This window comes from Microchirus variegatus, assembly GCF_963457635.1.
Source record: "Microchirus variegatus genome assembly, chromosome: 12".
In the NCBI taxonomy this organism is placed as follows: Eukaryota; Metazoa; Chordata; class Actinopteri; order Pleuronectiformes; family Soleidae; genus Microchirus; species Microchirus variegatus.
The window spans coordinates 22813176-22830702 of NC_139813.1; the positions used below are offsets into that span (position 1 = coordinate 22813176).

General features: G+C 45.3%; 1 protein-coding gene across 1 annotated transcript; it reads right to left on the reverse strand.

Annotated features, from left to right (window-relative positions):
- Positions 1-339: 339 nt before the first annotated feature.
- On the reverse strand, positions 340-16744 carry thbs1b (thrombospondin 1b). Its single transcript, XM_083898905.1, has 23 exons — positions 16575-16744; positions 16391-16486; positions 15724-16283; positions 15433-15508; positions 15011-15094; positions 14824-14933; positions 14511-14636; positions 12554-12650; positions 11081-11254; positions 9736-9912; positions 9453-9626; positions 8736-8863; positions 8496-8648; positions 8037-8255; positions 7396-7503; positions 6814-6973; positions 5553-5671; positions 4240-4474; positions 3921-4148; positions 3571-3842; positions 3383-3480; positions 3129-3268; positions 340-3031 (listed from the first exon to the last, which is right to left on the reverse strand). Exons 2-23 carry the CDS (start codon positions 16455-16457, stop codon positions 3024-3026), a joined length of 3513 nt encoding a protein of 1170 aa, XP_083755031.1. The 5' UTR covers positions 16458-16486; positions 16575-16744; the 3' UTR covers positions 340-3023.
- Between the last annotated feature and the right edge of the window lie 783 nt (positions 16745-17527).

Sequence of the window (17527 nt, forward strand, 5' to 3'; positions counted from 1 at the left end):
GACCTATGGGAACCCAATCTGCAGTCGCACCAATTCTTACAAAAAACTTTCAAGGGTGTCTCACCAATTAACCAGTTCCCACAGGTCCTTTCAATGATTTCAAGGACCCTTGGGAACCCAATCTGCAGTCTCACCAATTCTTACAAGAAACTTTCAAGGGTGCTGACATTTTTTTCTAATTCACAAACCTTCAAGGTTTTCAAGGACCTCCTGGAATTTACATAAAACATTCAAGGGTCTTGAATTTTTTTTTTTTCAAATTCACAAACTTTCCAGGATTTCAAGGACCTGCAAGCTCGGATTCAAAGTCGGACAAATAAAACAAAGACTTTGTCAGAATTGTAACAACTATTTATTGTCGTGAAAGTATGTAACAAAATAGTCGCTATTAATAAAAACAGCATTTTTTGCTTTGTACAACTAAGAAAAAAACACAAATGTTTCCAAAACAAGCAAACTAATTGTACAAAAATAATGGTAACATCGATACACGGTAACAAAATAAACAAAAGAAGATAAAAACGATAAAGAACAGAACATCCTCACGTCAGTGTGCAAACCGTTTATACAGATGGACGCGTGCCATTTTCTTTTCTTTTTTTTTTGTAAGGCAACAAATCCAGATAAATTATTTTAAATAGCCTCTATCTACACACACACACACACACACACTCTCACACAAACACACACACAACTCAACCTCAAACAAACAGCAAAGACAAAACAGCACAATAACTTATCTGCTAAAAACAGCACTGGACATACACGATAAAGCAAAAAAATATTTATATATATATATTTATATATATATAAAAAAAGGAAACCTCCCATTTAAACATCATTTTCACTGGGTTCGATCAAGAGTCTGGGAGTTTGGTTGCGGTTCTTTTAAGACACGACATGTCACACTATTTACAGCTCATGCTACAGTAAGCACTAAGATGTCCATCATTTAAAAAAAAAAGGAATATGGTCGTTTTTGATCAAATTATACAACAGCAATGAGGTAATATTTGTACGTCAAAGATTGATTTTTGTTCTTTTTTTTCATCATCTCTCTCTGAAGAAAAGGCACACACACAATAAGTCGCGTCAGTCATACACTTCATACTCAAACAAAAAGGACCTATCGTGCGGAGAACACCGACTTCACTTTGTGCAGTGGGAGATGATCGACGCTGACCTTGTTATTCTACATTTGACATCAGACTGTACCTGATTTTTTTTTTTTGTTTAAAGTCCCATTTTCATTCCGATATTGGATAGAATTCTTTTTAAAAACTTGCTCAGAGCTTTCAAATTTCCTTTGCTGCCTACACTGTAGGCAAAGAGTCAATAAATTACATGTGTTTATTTACATAATTTCAATTTGAAATCCTCAAAAGCTGAGGGAGATGAATCTTTCAGTGACGAGGGTTTTTAGTTTGAGATGGGGAGTTTTTTTTTTTTTCTTTTTGAGTTCACTGGCACAAGAAAAATTCTGTTTTGAGAAGACAATTTCTTCCATCTCACCCTGAGAGTTGTTCATTTAAAAAGACAGAATCAACAAAGCCCCAGCATATGTGTTTGTTTGTTAAAGGGATAGTTGGGAATTTTGGACATAAGACCTATTTTCCAACTCAGCCGATGTTGATGGAGACATCGATTCGATTACGATCCAGAGGTCAACGATTCGATTCTAAACCGATTATCGATGCATCTCGATGCAACAGTTTTCTACTTTAATACTTTGCTACTCTTTTAAAAGTAAGATAAAGCAACATAAATATAAAAGTGGTAGTGCCCCCTCATCTGGTGCAGACACACGGCCCTTTTATTTCTGCGCACCGCCCCTGCGCTGTTCTCTTCTCCCTCTCCTGCGCCGTTCGTCGCTCCTCTGCGTCTCCAAACGCTCATTTCATATCTAAAGCAGACTGGATAATTTCTCTACGTGTTTTATCCCCACATATAAATAATGATCTTTATGACGAGGATGGCGTACAGTCGCGATGAAGTGCAGGTGATCTGAGTGAAACGTGGTGACAGACTCTGAAGAGCAGAGCGCACTTTTCATTGTTTTCACTCCGTGGTCTTAATCTTTGTGAAAGAAGCGCTTTAACGCTGCAATTAAGGGAATAACAGATGCATCAGATGAGCTGATGTCTTTAATTAACTGCTCAAAGAAATTTCTTGAAAACGTCTCCAGACGTCTCCATCACACCGGCTGAGTTGGAAAATAGGTCTTATGTCCAACATTCCAAACTATCCCCTTTAAAATACCTAACCTAATTGAAGCTTTCTTAGGTCGATGGGTTAAATCTTGTTCCAATCTTCCACGTACAGCACAAACGCCAACAACTTCCATCCCACCTTATCTTTTAACTTCTCAATTCCCCTGCCCCCCCCCCAAAAAAAAGTTTTCCTAAATCACGAAAGTCCTTGATAAGAAAATGGTCCCAAGAAAATGTTATTGCTCGTCTTCATCCAAAAGTTGAGAATCTACATCCTGGTAGAGCAAAAAAAGGGGGAATGTTTCATCGGTTCTTTCTTTCTTTGGAGTGTCCGTCCAGAAGATAAAGCAGAAAGACACACAGGTCAGAGAGGTAAAGTGATAGATTAAGAAGAGAGAGAGATGGAAAGGCTTGGAAGTGCATAGTTGTCTATGGGGAGCTGCTCCCACATAGAGGTGAATGAGGTCTTTCAGAGAGCAGGAAAAGCAGGCAGAGCCGGGGTAAAAAAAAGGTGTCGCTGTTTTCTTTTTCCCCCCCAGCTCACCCTGCCCATGTGGATGCTACGGCTGAAGGAGAAGGGGGCTCTCTGATCCTCAGCTGGCAGTCAGCCGGGGTTGGTACGCTGCCCAAAACCGGCTTCAAGTTACCCTGAGGCCGACCACATGCCCTTTACCCCCGGTCGAGTGTGCGTGCCACAGAAGAAAGAGTTGCAGAGATATATCGGTCCCTGGACTTTGCATCAGAATACATAAGTTCATACTTTATACAATAAAAACGAAAGGTGCATTCCTCCAGAACTTCCACGCCACGCGTTTATGCATCTGTCAAAAGAGAGAGAGAGAGAGACGCAACGTCAGAGGACGGTGAAGATGGACAAGAATTCAAGGTGTTGCTGTTGATTTGATGCCAAACCCTTACCTCTGCATTCATACTTGAGGTCAGAGAAGTAAACCATCTCTTGCGAGAAGACGAAAAGACCTAGCCTGCCGCCCGCGTAGGTCTTGTCGTAGAGGCTGCCGGAGTCGGCCATGATCTTTTTGCCCTCGTACATGACAACTCTGTCAAAACAAAGGACTCATCAAAACCATGTAGGGTGCAAACATCTTGGAGGACTTCCTCAACTAATCTCAACAAAGTTCTTCTACGAGGCCTAACCATGAAGATGTGCCTACCTAATATGTCCTGTTCTCGGTCTGTGGATCAGATGCCATCTGTAGGCGGTGAAGTCTTTCCATCCAACGTTCTTGGGGTCATGCCAGAGAGTGCGGACCTAAAAGATGTAAAAAGACAACCTCATTTCTGTATGTCGTCCAACTCCGTGAAAACATCTTTAGAAAATCATCCACTGCCATTGTCTTACCTGTCCTGGTGTGTTCCCCGTGTGCCAGAGGGCATTTCTGAGGTGCTCTCCTGGACCAGTGGTGGAATTAACCATTTTGATGGACAGGCCAGAGTAACCCTGGGCCTTGGTGGGCTTATTTGACCAGTAGGTCTGCGTAATCTGCTTCCACATCACCACGTAGAACCGGGAGCTTGACTGGTAGCCGAAGACAAAGCCGGCGTAATCGTCGTCCCTCTCTGTGTTGATGAAGAACGTCCCGCTGAAGTCCACTGCATTGAACTCGTGGTATCCTAAAAGAAGGGGAATCGAGTAAGCGGACGGTGCCCAAAAAGACGAATTCTTTAAAGAGTTGCAGTTTTGTTGCTCACCAACAGCGATGCCAGGGTCACAGTTGACGGTCTGGACAAGCTCTTTGCCCTGATGGCGCACCACCCAGTTAGGATCGATCTGGGAGGTGCCTTTGGGATCCAGAGGAACCATCTGGAACTTGCGGAAGTCGGTTTCGCTAATGCCGAAGTTTTCCGGACACACGTCGTAGATGTCGGGCACGTTGTCTTGGTCAAAGTCATGTTTGCAAACATCTCCACGGCCGTCACCTGAAAAAATACAAGTTACAAATGCATTATTCTTAATTATTGTGTCAGTTTATCACTGCCTCTGATTTAAAGTTGGCGCGGGGTTGCTCACCATCTTCGTCCAGTTGGTCGGGGTTGAAGGCCAGCCTGCAGTTGTCCTTTTCGTCGGGGATGCCGTCATTGTCGTCGTCGTGGTCGCAGGCGTCTCCCTTGCCGTCCTTGTCGTGGTCAGCCTGATTGGCGTTGGGGATGTACGGGCAGTTGTCCAGATTGTTCTGATGTCCGTCCTCGTCGATGTCTTGGTTGTTGTCGCACTTGTCTCCTACGCGGTCGTCATCGGAGTCCACCTGCAATGGTGAAGGTTTTTTTGGTGTCAGGGTCAATACTTAAAAGAAAGGATCGGCAAGAAGGAAATTTGGTGAAGGAAAGATGGAAGGGAATCACTTGAGTTTGAGTGGAGCTTGCTGAAATCCCTTTTAAGGACTTTCCTTAGTCTCCAATCCTTCGGCTTTCTTTACACCTTCAACGGTCTTTTATGGACCATCATGACAAAAAACATGCTGTTTTACAGAGCCTTTTTGAGGGGTTCCGGTTAAGGAGCTTGTTGGTATGGCCTGTATACTTCTGCACTTTACTTTTATTATGTCTTTTAACTACTTCCTTTGAGCTTGTATATTCTGTTGTGACTTTTATATCTGACATTCTTTCGTCTCTGTTACTATTTGTGCTGCTAGCTTGACCAGGACTCCCTGGGAGAAGAGATCTTGTATCTCAATGGGACCTTTCTGGCTAAATAAAGGATAATATCTATCAATGGAGGATTTTTCCCCTTGTGTTTCTTGTTGAGTATGAGTAGCATCTGCAGGCAAAGGCAAACTTGTGGGTCAGGCCAATGGGCCCAAGACACGACATGTCTTTTAAATGCAGTGTGCAATTCTTTAAAAGAATAAAATCACATAGATGTGAAATCTTTCTTCTGGATCTCGCTTTTCCCGCAACACATTCCCATGTCTCAGTGTAGCATGGCACAGGTGGACTGAGCAGGGCCACAGTAATATCCAGTCAGGGGCCTCCTTTACCCACATTAGCCAGTGGACGTCAATGGGCCATTGAAAAAATAACCCAGCCCCCACCACCACCACCATGCCTTATTTAACTGATGTGCCCTTGAACTGCGCACGGGATTTACTCTACCTTTTTACATGGCGTGATGAAGCTTAGACAGCAACACAGGGCTAATCACCGAGGCTTTTGAATGAAAGGGAGAATATATGCTGAGCTATAGAGAAAGTGGTGGAGATGAATGTGGACCATTGTTGGTGAGTGAGGTGGAAGCTAATGGAAAGAAAGACAGTGTGTGTGTGTGTGTGTGTGTGTGTGTGTGTGTGTGTGTGTGTGTGTGTGTGTGTGTGTGTGTCCACACACCTGATCAGGATTATGCTCCAGAGGGCAGTTGTCACACATGTCTCCGACTCCGTCCAGGTCTGTGTCTCTCTGGTCAACGTTGTACACATATGGACAGTTGTCCTTCTCGTTCAGAATACCTGGGAGGATGGAAAACACATTTCAGATATTTAAAACACAACTCTTTACAGATAATAAGGGACGTACAAAGCCTTTTCCAGAAGTTGGGACAAGTCAATAAACTAAAAAAGCAATAGTTGGGACAGTTGGGACTGAAAAGGTTGTGTCTGGAAGATTCCACTAATGTGCATATTACCTGGTAACAGGTAAGGGTATCAGGATTAGCTAAGAAAGGAGCGCACACCGAGGCGCAGATGCTTCGTCTCAGCAAGCAAAGACGAACTGTGGCTTCTCACTTTGTGCCAAACCTCATGAGGGAATTGACAGTGAGTTCAAAGACAACATTTCTCAGCTTTAAAGTACTTTCACCAATGATGGTTCATAATATTGTGAGAGATTACTGCAGTCGGGGGGAGGAGGGAGGAGGGAGGAGGGAGGAGGGAACCCAAGGCCAAGGGCGGCAACAGCTGCTGCATGTGTGTGAACGACAAGCCCTCAGGAGGCATGAGTAACCAGTGAAAACAATGCAAATGCTTTCTTTGTACTTTTTGTCTGTTCAATAATGATTCAATTATTGCATTATTATAGTGTCCCAAATTATCTCGAAATGGGGTTTACACATGTCCTAGTGAACAAACAGTGGCGGTTGCTGCTCTTTGAAACAGTGGAAGCTCATTATTTGTACATAAATTCTGCAAAATCAACAAATCGAGCAAGGAAACGCGATAATTATGTCAAAGTGAAATGCTATAATAGTGTTTTTGTATATCACCGAGCAAATGGCTGTTAATGGCGTCAACAGCGTCAACGTTAACGGGCGTGTGTTTCCATGACGACTGACCGGCACCATTTACCAGTTAGTTCCGTTAGCTCCGTTAGCTCCTTTAGCGTCGTTAGCGCGCCTACAGTCGAACTGGAGCGGTCTAAAGGAAAATCCACGCAGAACTGAGGCAGGTGTGGATCAAATACTGCTCCATTGACTCCCAGAGAAGCTGAGCTTCCATGGAAGTGACGTTTTTGCAACATTTGTCCAACCGGTGTCGAGCTCAACGTGAAGCGATCGACAAACAAACGAATGACACGTTCTTTTTGCGTTCCAGCGCACGTTTGCACATTTGACGGCGTGTTAGAGGAAGCCGAGCTTCCCTGGGAACAAACTCACCGTCTCCGTCGATGTCCACAGCGCAGGCGTCTCCCTCTCCATTGTTGTCCGTGTCCGTCTGGTCCGGGTTGCTGTTGTAAGGGCAGTTATCGCAGCGGTCGCCCACATCATCACGGTCATAATCGTACTGCCTGGGATTGTAGATGAATGGACAGTTGTCCTGTTCCATAAAAAGAAGAAAAAAAAGTGAAGACATACATAAAGAGAGAGTTATTTTGACGCTTTTGTGGAGGCAACGCGACGCAGAAATGAAAAGCTGCTTCGTTTTTTTTTGGGCGTTGGGATTAGCAAACACAGTGCAGCTCCTTCAGAGCCGTTCCTCTGTTGTCAGAATTTAATGGAATTTGAGGTTTTGGCTCAGCCAAAGGAGAAACATTTGCTTTCCTGCTGAGCCTCCCCTCCCTTTCCCTCCCTTTCCCTCCTCCCTCTCTCTCTCTCTCTCCACCTGCCCTTTTATTAGACGGCATGAAAGATGAATGCAAAAATCACAGTCAGGGATCACACACACACACACACACACACACAGTCCCCCTTGTGCCCTTTTATGACCACATTTGCGAGAGTTTTTTTTTTTTTTCTTACCCTGTCGTCAGGAATGCCATCGTTGTCATCATCGCTGTCACAGGCGTCTCCAATGCCGTCCTTATCGTAATCTTCCTGCCCGGAGTTGGGAAGGTTGGGGCAGTTGTCCTGAAGAATAGAACAAGGTCAGAAACTCGGGGTTGTAATAAACGGACAAATAAGTACATTCAATTTGATTAAATATTCTTAAAAGGTGCATTATGTAATAAATCTAAAGCAACTGGGTGTAAAATCCTCCTAATATGTCACAGAGACTCAGGAATAATGTTCATATAACAAACTGAACTCAATATTTTGCTGAAAAAAATATTTTGCAGACTGCAAAAATCATGTTTATGCATGTGGCGCCACCTACTGCCATCTACCAATCATTGCAGTCAGTAGAGTCTCAGCTGCCGAGCAACCACGGGTTGCCAGTTAAGTCTGAAAACCAAACCTAAAAGACCTCTGTATTTTGAATTTGAATGTAGTAACCGTTTTTGGCCACATTCTTACATATGGCGCCTTTAAGAGTGCAGTGTGTAACATTTAGGAGGGTTTATTGGCAGAAATTGGATGTGCCCACCCGTAAGTATGTTTGTATACGTGTAAACACGCCATTTTGGGCCTTGCTTTGCGTCTTTTTATCCAGAGCTACGCACCTTTTTGCAGTGGTAGGTTGCGTTCTCCACGCAGACCAGGTCGGCGTTGGGCCACCCGTCCAGGTCCGTGTCCTCGCCGCAGATGTGACCGTTCCCGGCGAAACCGGGCCGGCACTCGCAGCGGAACATGGGGTCGGCGAAGTGTCCGAGGTAATTGCAGCGGGCGTTCTTGTTGCAGTCGTGGCTCCCGTCCAGGCAGGGGTTGCGAGGCGAGCACACCTGAGGTTTAGCGAAGCGTAGCGTAGCGTCAACAATCGGGTTCACATTCGTGGCCTTCTGTTCTCATAAAGGCAAACCATTCATCACAACATCTAGAGCCTGGTGCTGCCCCCAGAGCCATGCATGTGGTTGACTTACACAACCGTTCTTCTTATCAGTGTTTATTTATCGTACATCTCATCGACTTGTATTTCTGCCCGTCGGAGCGTTCGCTCCTTTGCCTCATGACTGTACTTGTACCTGTTTGTTAGCAGCAGCTTGCTCCACGCCTTTGCCAAAGGGCTGGGGTCCTGAGTAGCGAGCGGGGCAGGGAAGGCAGTTGTAGCCCGGCTCCGTGTTCTCGCAGCGGTGCACGCCGTTGAACTCGAAGCATGTGTTTGGCACCTCTTTGCACTGTGGTGGGGGGGGGGGGGGACAAATAGAGCGTTAAACACTCGTCGTCGGTCTCTTCCTGACTAACGTCAAGTTTTAAATCTTTACCTCATCGATGTCTTTACACTTGACGCCGTTGCCGCTGTAGCCAACCGGACACTTGCCACATTTCCAGGTACCATCGGGGAAACTGGTGCACGTTGCTCCGGCGAAGCACGGGTTGGACAGACATCCATCTAAAAAAAACATAAAAGCTGGGTTATTATGAATCCATCATTTACTGTGAGTTAACTTTCACATATACCCGACTGTTCAAAAGTTTGGGGTCATTTAAAAATGTCCTTATTTTTGAAGGAACAACACTTTTTTCAATGAATCTATCATTAAATGAATCAGAAATCCACTCTTTACATTGTTAATGTGGTAAACAACTATTCTAGCTGCAAACGTCTGGTTTTTAATGTACATAAGTGTATAGAGGCACATTTCCAGTGTTCTAATGGTACATTGTGTTATGCTAATGCTAATTGCATTAGAAGGCTATTGGATGATCAGAAAACCCTCGTGCAATGATGTTAGCACAGCTGACTACATTTTCTATCCATGTTTACGTGCCGCGGCACCGGAGTACAGGCAGCGTTAACCAGTTAGCGCCGTTAGCGCTGTTAGCGCGCCTACAGTTGAACTGGAGCGGTCTGTTTATTTTGCAACTCTTTTGATGAATAAAAGTGTGACTTTTAATGGAAAACAAAAAAAATTGTATAGCTGAGCCCAAGCTTTTGAACGGTAGTGCATAAAAAAAAGCCAAAAATACAATTGTCTCACCAATGGGACAGGCTTTCTTGTTACATTTCTGGGCGTCTTTGTCTTCGCCAACACACTCTTTGCCGCCGTGTTGCGGCGCAGGATTATTGCACAGGCGTTTTCGAGTCTGATCGCCGCCTCCACACGTGAGACTGCAGCTGTCCCATGGAGACCAGGGCCCCCAGTTCCCATTGACTGAGAGTAAGAGAGAGACACAGGAAACATGTTTAAATCCAGTCCCCGCCGTAGAGAATTCATAAACGCTTCCACGCAGTGAACGTTGAGGTGAGGGGTGAAGACTCACTGGGGCACGACGACATCTGACATTTCTTGGTTTGCCGGCCCTCTCCCTCGCACTCCTTGCCTCCGAGCTGAGGCGTGGGCGAGTTGCAGAGGCGGATGTGCGTGATGACGCCAGAACCACAGGTGACGGAGCAGGAGGACCAGGGCGACCAATGGCTCCAGGCGCCGTCCTGCTTGACTGGAGGTCCGACACAAAGAAAGGACAAGGGTCAATTATCAGGAACAGAGTGTTTACAATAACGGATGTAAGTCTAGGAGGTAGGAAGGAAGAAGCAGTTAGCCACCAGGGGGCGACTACTGGTTGCAGAAAGTCTTTATCTCACTTAATTTATATGGTTATTTAAGTTTCCTGAGGGGTTTTTGGTCTTAATCTGAAGTTTCAGATCTTCAAACATGAGGCCAATGTTGTATTGTTTTTATATTTTCTACAGTATTTTATTGTTTTATTTAGTGCTGGGCAGGTTAGCGCGCTAACCTTGGTTAATGGCGTCAACAGCATCAACGTTAACGGGCGTGTGTTTCCATGACGACTGACCGGCCGGAGTCCAGGCACCGTTTACCAGTTAGCTCCGTTAGCTGCGTTAGCGCCTTTTATCGCCGTTAGCTCCTTTTAACGCCGTTAGCGCGCCTTACAGTCGAACTGGAGCGTTCTGTTTATTAAAGGAAAAGAGCAGCGCTGCAAATAACCAGCGTACCTGTGTAACTGCGTATGTGTGCCTCTGTTTTTAAAGTTACTTTAGAGACTCATTTTAACAATCGGGAGTCACGTAAACAAGACGTCACGCGCATCGTTTTTGGGTCGGTCGTCATGGAAACACATCATGCATTTACGTGTGTTAACGTTGACGGCGCTAGCTGCCGTTGACGCTGCTAACTGCCGCTGACGCCGCTAACTGCCCCTTGCGCCGCTAACTGCCGTTGACGCCGCTAACTGCCGTTGACGCCGCTAACTGCCGTTGACGCCGCTAACTGCCGTTGACGCCGCTAACTGCCGTTGACGCCGCTAACTGCCGTTGACGCCGCTAACTGCCGTTGACGCGTTACTGTGCCCAGCACTAGATTATTGTTTGTTCTTAGGTCTATTAGGTCACATTTGTTTGAATGTTTTATTAATTTATCTCTGATGTACAGCACTTTGTTTCAGCTGTTGTTATTTTTAAAGTGCTTTATAAATAAAGTTGGGTTGGATGGGATTGGAATTTTGTCATTTCTGTTCCCGATTAAAAGAAAATAACGAATGCATGACACTTTTATGAGTCGACGCCAGTGTCACAGACACTTGGTATCATCCGATAAGTGCCCGTTTGCATCAACATCTCATTCGCGATGAGCACACATTCACTCACAGCGCTTGTCGCACTCCTGCAGGTAGCAGTCGCGCGTCTGCACGGACGTGCCCTCGCAGTTGTTGTTGATGCGGTCGCAGGAGCGCCCGCGCTGCTGGATGCCCCGCCCACACGACACGGAACAATGGGTCCATTCAGACCACAGCGACCAGCCGTCCTCTGCATAGTCGCTCGCTGAGAAGAAGGGAGAGAGAGAGAGAGAGACAATAAAAGAACTATTCCAGTGAGGCGGTGGTGGTGTCACTCCCTCCTCACAAACACCCCCACAAGCCTAAATACGGAGGGAAAGCTCCTAAAGTGGAGGAGTAATAGTGCGGATTTAGCTGTGGCTTAGACGCAGAGAAGGCCTTCTGTTGAGACTCAAAGTGTGGAGACAGAAGGACTCAGTGTCCTCGGGACACACAGGGATGCCCCATCAACTAATGTTTTCCTAAAGAGGAAACGCGTTTTACAAACACGGCCCTGGCGACGTAATGACTTCAACAAGTGGCTGAGGTCGGGGATAAACTAAACGCCGGCGCTGCCTGTTTATTTAGGTTTTAGGTGAGGTGCTGCAGCCCAAACTCAACCGCGCATAGGTATGAGGAACATGTCACTTTCCCTCATGCGAGACGATGGCCTTCCACTAAACAGCCGAGCCATTTTCCACCCTGCTACTAACCAATTTAGCAAATTGCAGCCATTTTTTTTAATTTTTTTTTTTTTAAACGTGAAGATCCAAAGATGTTTGGGAGCACAAAGCCGCATGTGTTCCAAACACATAAGAACGCCTTTCATTTACTCGGATGTTGGTGAAGTTAAATCATCACTGGCATGAAAACGCGTATAAACCTTTACATCAAGAAATATCGTTGAAAAGTTTGGAGTCACTTAGAAATGTCCTTATTTTGGAAGGAAAAGCACTTTTTTTTCAATGAATCTAACATTAAATGAATCATAAATACACTCTATACATTGTTAATGTGGTAAACGACTGTTTTAGCTGCAAACGTCTGGTTTTTAATGGAATATGTACATAGGTGTATAGAGGCCCATTTCCAGTGTTCTAATGGTACATTGTGTGTTGCTAATGGCATTAGAAGGCTATTGGATAATTAGAAAACCCTTGTGCAATGATGTTAGCACAGCTGAAAACAGTTTTGCTGGTTCTTTATTTTGAATAAAAATCATTATTTCTAATCTTGTCAATGTCTTGACTATGTTTTCTACTAATTTTGCAACTCTTTTGATAAAAGTGTGACTTTTAATGGAAAACACCATAAAATTGTATAGGTGACCCCAAACTGAACGGTAGCGTAAGGCTAATAACCCAGAATCGTCTCGCTCGGTGAATGAAGCAGCGTTTGAATCTTTGTCCGTTAGCTGCAGCATTACAGACATTAGAGGGTTATACATTCAGCTTTGCAGATTTTTTTTAAAAACAATATGACGTGGGCTGCTGCGGAGAATGTAAGGAGGGGGGGAAATGCTTACGTGTTCCACAGCGGGGGCAGCACTCTCCGTCAGGAACTGTAGCGTTAGCACAGGGGATCAGGGGACAGGAGATCTTGCGGCACACTGTTGAAGAGTTCTGCAAAAGCACAGACGTACACGTATTTGGTTAAACATAAGCACAAAACATACAGTTGTGTGTGTGACTCGGCCAAAATCATGTAAAACTACCTGAGTGAGGGAGCGTTTGTGTGTATGCACCAGCAGCAACCGTGGTCAACAACCGTGTGTTTTGAGCAATTCGTAATCTGTTTATATTTAAGCACTTTCCTTTTAAATTCTGCCCAGATACTGATCCGAATCTCTTTGTTGCTACTATAACGCGCAGTCGATTGTTTCGTAAACCTCCCCATTTCAAATGGAGCGAGCGTCGTGAGGTCATGATTTATATTCTTTATAAGTCTTTAAGTCCAGATCCGTGGAAACCAAAGTCATTAAATTCACTTCTCACTGTGCCAGTTTCCACGGATCGACCGTGCCAGTTTCACTCAAACGCGGAGAGTTCTGGCCGAGAAGACAAACAAATGCCTGCAGACAAACACCTGCTCTGCTCTCTGGGTCGACCCTAAAGGAGGTGAGAGCTCTAATCACGGAAGACGGCGTCAACCCGGGAAGAAGGAGCCGACCTCACTGGGCACTGAGCGAACAAACCTGTGTGGGTGCAGCAGGGTGATGTTATATTATCTGCTCACTGAGCGAGAGGGAAGAGGAAGTCGGGTCGACTGCAGTGGAGTGCGGAGGAGGAAATCAGGAAGTAAAGCCTATTAGTGCCCACATGAGGCGCTTAACGTGGAAGGCTTTTTTTTCTTCTCTGGCTTTATACCATGGAAGCGATTGTGAATAAAAACCAACATTGTGAAGCTTTGAAAGTCCAACAATTTAACCAGCATCGTTACAGTTTTCTAACTTTCTAACACCAGCTGTCAATCACAGTAGTGTCCACTCGATGTAACATAAAAAACTAACATAATATTCTGTTACAGAGGACGTTAAAGTAGGACATGAGACCATTCCACTCTATAGAAAGTGATTCCTGATGTTATAAAATCAAGGCAGAAGTAGACGCTCATTTTTCCCATAGACTCTCATTCAAACTGAGTTGAGGAGTCGCCCCCTGGTGGCTAACGACTACTACTTCCTGGGCTTCACTTTTCAAACCAGAACATTGTGTCCATTTCTGTTTCACAGTCTATGGAAGAGAACCAAGAAGTAAAGCCTATTATTAGCCTATACACTACCGTTCAAAAGTTTGGGGTCACCTATACAATTTGTTGTTGTTTTTCCATTAAAAGTCACACATTTATTCATCAAAAGAGTTGCAAAATATAGTCAAGACATTGACAAGATTATAAATAATGATGTTTTCAGCTGTGCTAACATCATTGCACAAGGGTTTTCTAATCATCCACTAGCCTTTTAACACCATTAGCAAACACAATGTACCATTAGAACACTGGAAATGTGCCTCTATACACCTATGTACATATTCCATTAAAAAACAGACGTTTGCAGCTAGAATAGTGGTTTACCACATTAACAATGTATAGAGTGGATTTCTGACATTTCTAAGTGACCCCAAACTTCTAAACGGTAGTGTGTCTTTCATGTGACTTTACTCGTTGGACCGTACAGTGAAATGCATTCCAAATACAGTATCTTTGCACCTGAACCCACCCTCCTCCTCCTCCTCCTCCTCCTCCTCCTCCAGCTTGTCAGAGCCAAAGCCCCGGGTTAAATTACCCCCAATGTATCACTTAAAGTCTGCTCAAGTTCCTTCAGGCTGCACTTGAGATTAACTTCAGACAACAGACCTCTCATTAGCACTGCTGGACTTCAGCCAGTGCCGTCACACCGCTCATTACTGACCAGAGGCGTAATGACTCGCTCGGTCGCGTGTGTTTCAAACACTTAAAAGAGACAAAAACGGGGACGACCTCACCTGACAAGTGCACTGGGTGCAGTCGTCCACCGTCCACTCGTCTCTGTTCTTGTGCACCATGCCGTTGTGGATGCAGACGCCGCTGTGGATGGGGAGGTAGTCTGTAATCAGCTTCTTCTCATCCGTCTGGGGAAGAGAGGGAGGGAGACACAGACCGTGTTATAGCTTTATTCTCTCAGTGACTCAGCAAATACCACATGAAAGAACAACGCGACTACTGAACATCTTGATAACTTGATGTTCGACGTGCTTGTCTTTACTTGAACGTCAGGTTAACGGTATTAACACACACTCTTATACGTGCGTCTCTTACCAGCTGTCTGAGTTCGTTGGACAGCTCCTTGACCACCACACCGAGGCCCTTCAGCTCCTTGAACATGCTCACCAGGTCCTCGCAGGAGAAGCCGCACACCATCTGCAGGTCTAAGGGGAGAAAAAAAAGACATTAAAACTCATTCTCACTCCTCTGAAAAAGTCAACACATTTGTCCTTACGTTTACCTTTGGTCTTATGTCCGGTGTACTCTGTCCTGATGGCGGACGAGCCGTTGAGGTTCTCCAGGATCATGGTGTCAGACGTAATCGCTGTAAAAAGAAAGAAAAGAGATTGTTCTGTAAATCAGGTCACACATTATCTGCACACTCATCTTAATGGGGCGACAGTGATTTATGGCAGGAGAGGTATTTATCCTGAACATCATACATCCCCACACTGCTATAAATTATCATTAAAAGTTATTAGTTGGTTATGATTGTATGCACTTGAGCCCTTCTACAGATTAATATTAACCTGGCATCTCTCTGTGACAGGTGATAAACAGCTCCCGGGGGCAGGAGTGAAATTTTCCCTTGACTTCTAGTCCTGTTGGGACTTGGTGGGTGCACGATCTCGAGTAAAGACTACATCGGTGGTGATTACTCACAGCGTTGGCATCCTTTGTTGCGAAGGATGGCATCCAGCGTTGTTCCAAACACAAAGCGCACGTTCTGAAGAACCCCCTGCAGAAAGAACAACAGACATCAGACCATGTCAGCAAAAGCAGAGCTTGATATATGTCGGTATAATAATTTTTACGCAATTAAGACACAGAGTTTTTGGCTTAACTACTATAAATCCTCGTGCGTAATTACGCATCAGTGCGTTTTTACGCATTACGACAGCAGGCACATGTGTGTTCTAACTCTCTAAATCTCCACGTCTCTCTCTCTCTCACCATGAACCTGTCCTTCACCGCTCCTTTGCCAATCCTGAGCTGCGCGCTCGCCGGCGTCTCCTGCGCCAGGATGCTCTGGATGGGCGCGTCCAGGTCCGCCGCGTTGACCTCGTCGCATCCCGCGTACAGCACCGCGCGGTTCTCCTGCACGAACAGCGTGATGTTCTTCCAGTGGCTCGTGGCCAGGTCCACGTCCTCGATGGAAACCACCTGCTGCTTGTTCTCCGTGGAGTAAACGATGTCCAGGGTGTTCGCCTTGCCGTTGGAGACGATCTCGAACACGGGTCCGGAGCCGTCGCGCTTCTCCACGGTCAGGAGGCTGCCCCGGGTGTGTTTGGACTGCTTGAAGTTGAGCAGCAGCAGGAAGCCCCTCTCGGCGTGGATGGAGTCGATCAGGTCCCCAAAGGCGCTCTCGGGGACCGGGGGGATCAGGTCCGGGTTGAGGATCTTGTAGGCGGGGCTGTAAGGGTCGTCTCCTTTCACCAGGGTGACCCCGTGGTTCTTCCTGGGGACTTGGATGAGCTCAAACAAGTCGTACACGCTGTTGTCGTCCCGGATCTCTGCGGGTGAAGAATGGCAGGCACTCATGAAACGACCCTTACGCTTTATTCTAATATTACGCATTAAATCATTCAATCAGAAAAGAATCCTCATCCTCCAAACTCACCTGCGATCCTCGCGCTCTCGCAGCGCCAAAGCATCAATAGCAAAAATATCCCTCTCAGCTTCATCATGAATCACCAACCTGCTGCTGCTGCTGCTGCTGTCACAGAACAACACAAACCCCATTATTATTTATCATTAAAAAATGAGCAGAAGAATGAAATCACTCTTCTTCTTCTTCCACTCACCTGTTTGACGAAAAACAAAACCAACCACGCACAAAACTAAAAAATGTAATAAATTCCCACAAGAAATGTGCAAAAAAAAGTCCAGCAATAACAAAAAAAATATGTCCCAGTGCGAAAAAAAAGGTGGAGAAATAAGTCAAATTGTTGCAATCGATGGAAACCAAACTCGTCCTCACTCTTGTGTTGGCTGCTGAAAGGAAAAATCCACCCTTTTTAAGCAAGAGTGGTGGACAAAGTGCTATTTAAATAAGTTTGATGCCATTCCTAAGAAGTGGGCTCGTCCAATCAGGAGAGAGAGAGAGGGGGGAGAGAGAGAAAAAAAAGGAAGAGCTTATCCTTTAGTTTAGAGCGAGAGAGAGAGAGAGAGAGAGAGAGAGAGAGAGAGAGAGAGAGAGAGAGAGAGAGAGAGAGAGAGAGACTTTAATGGACCAGTGTTTCCTCTCACTGCGTGCGTCCATCACTCCTCTGAGGGCTTTTCCATCTCAGAGAGTCTCCATAACGCAAGATACTAATGAAAATCACTGTTTTCCTGGGTCTCTCTCACACACACACACACACACGGCTATGCACATGTGAAAATAATTCACCTAAAAGTTCCTTTTCCTGCTTTATTTCACCAGACCTCCACACTTATGGACACTTATGGTCCTATATAAAGCCATCATTTTGCTGCATTGCACCTTTAATATGATTATTATGGTGTTCTCGTGCTCCCCCACCTACACACAAAAAAATAAAAATTAAATCATCAACATGTGTGCCTATAATGTTTCTGTGAGAGACAATGCCAGCAATAAATAAATAAATAAATAAATAATACAGTAGGATCTGTTGCAGTTCCACCTCTGACCACCAGGAGCCGACGTGCTGTCAGTGCAGAGGCCGCCTGAGGCAGCACAAGGTGCAGTGTCTGCTGCAGCTCACCTGGGGCTGACGCTTACATGATAACACGG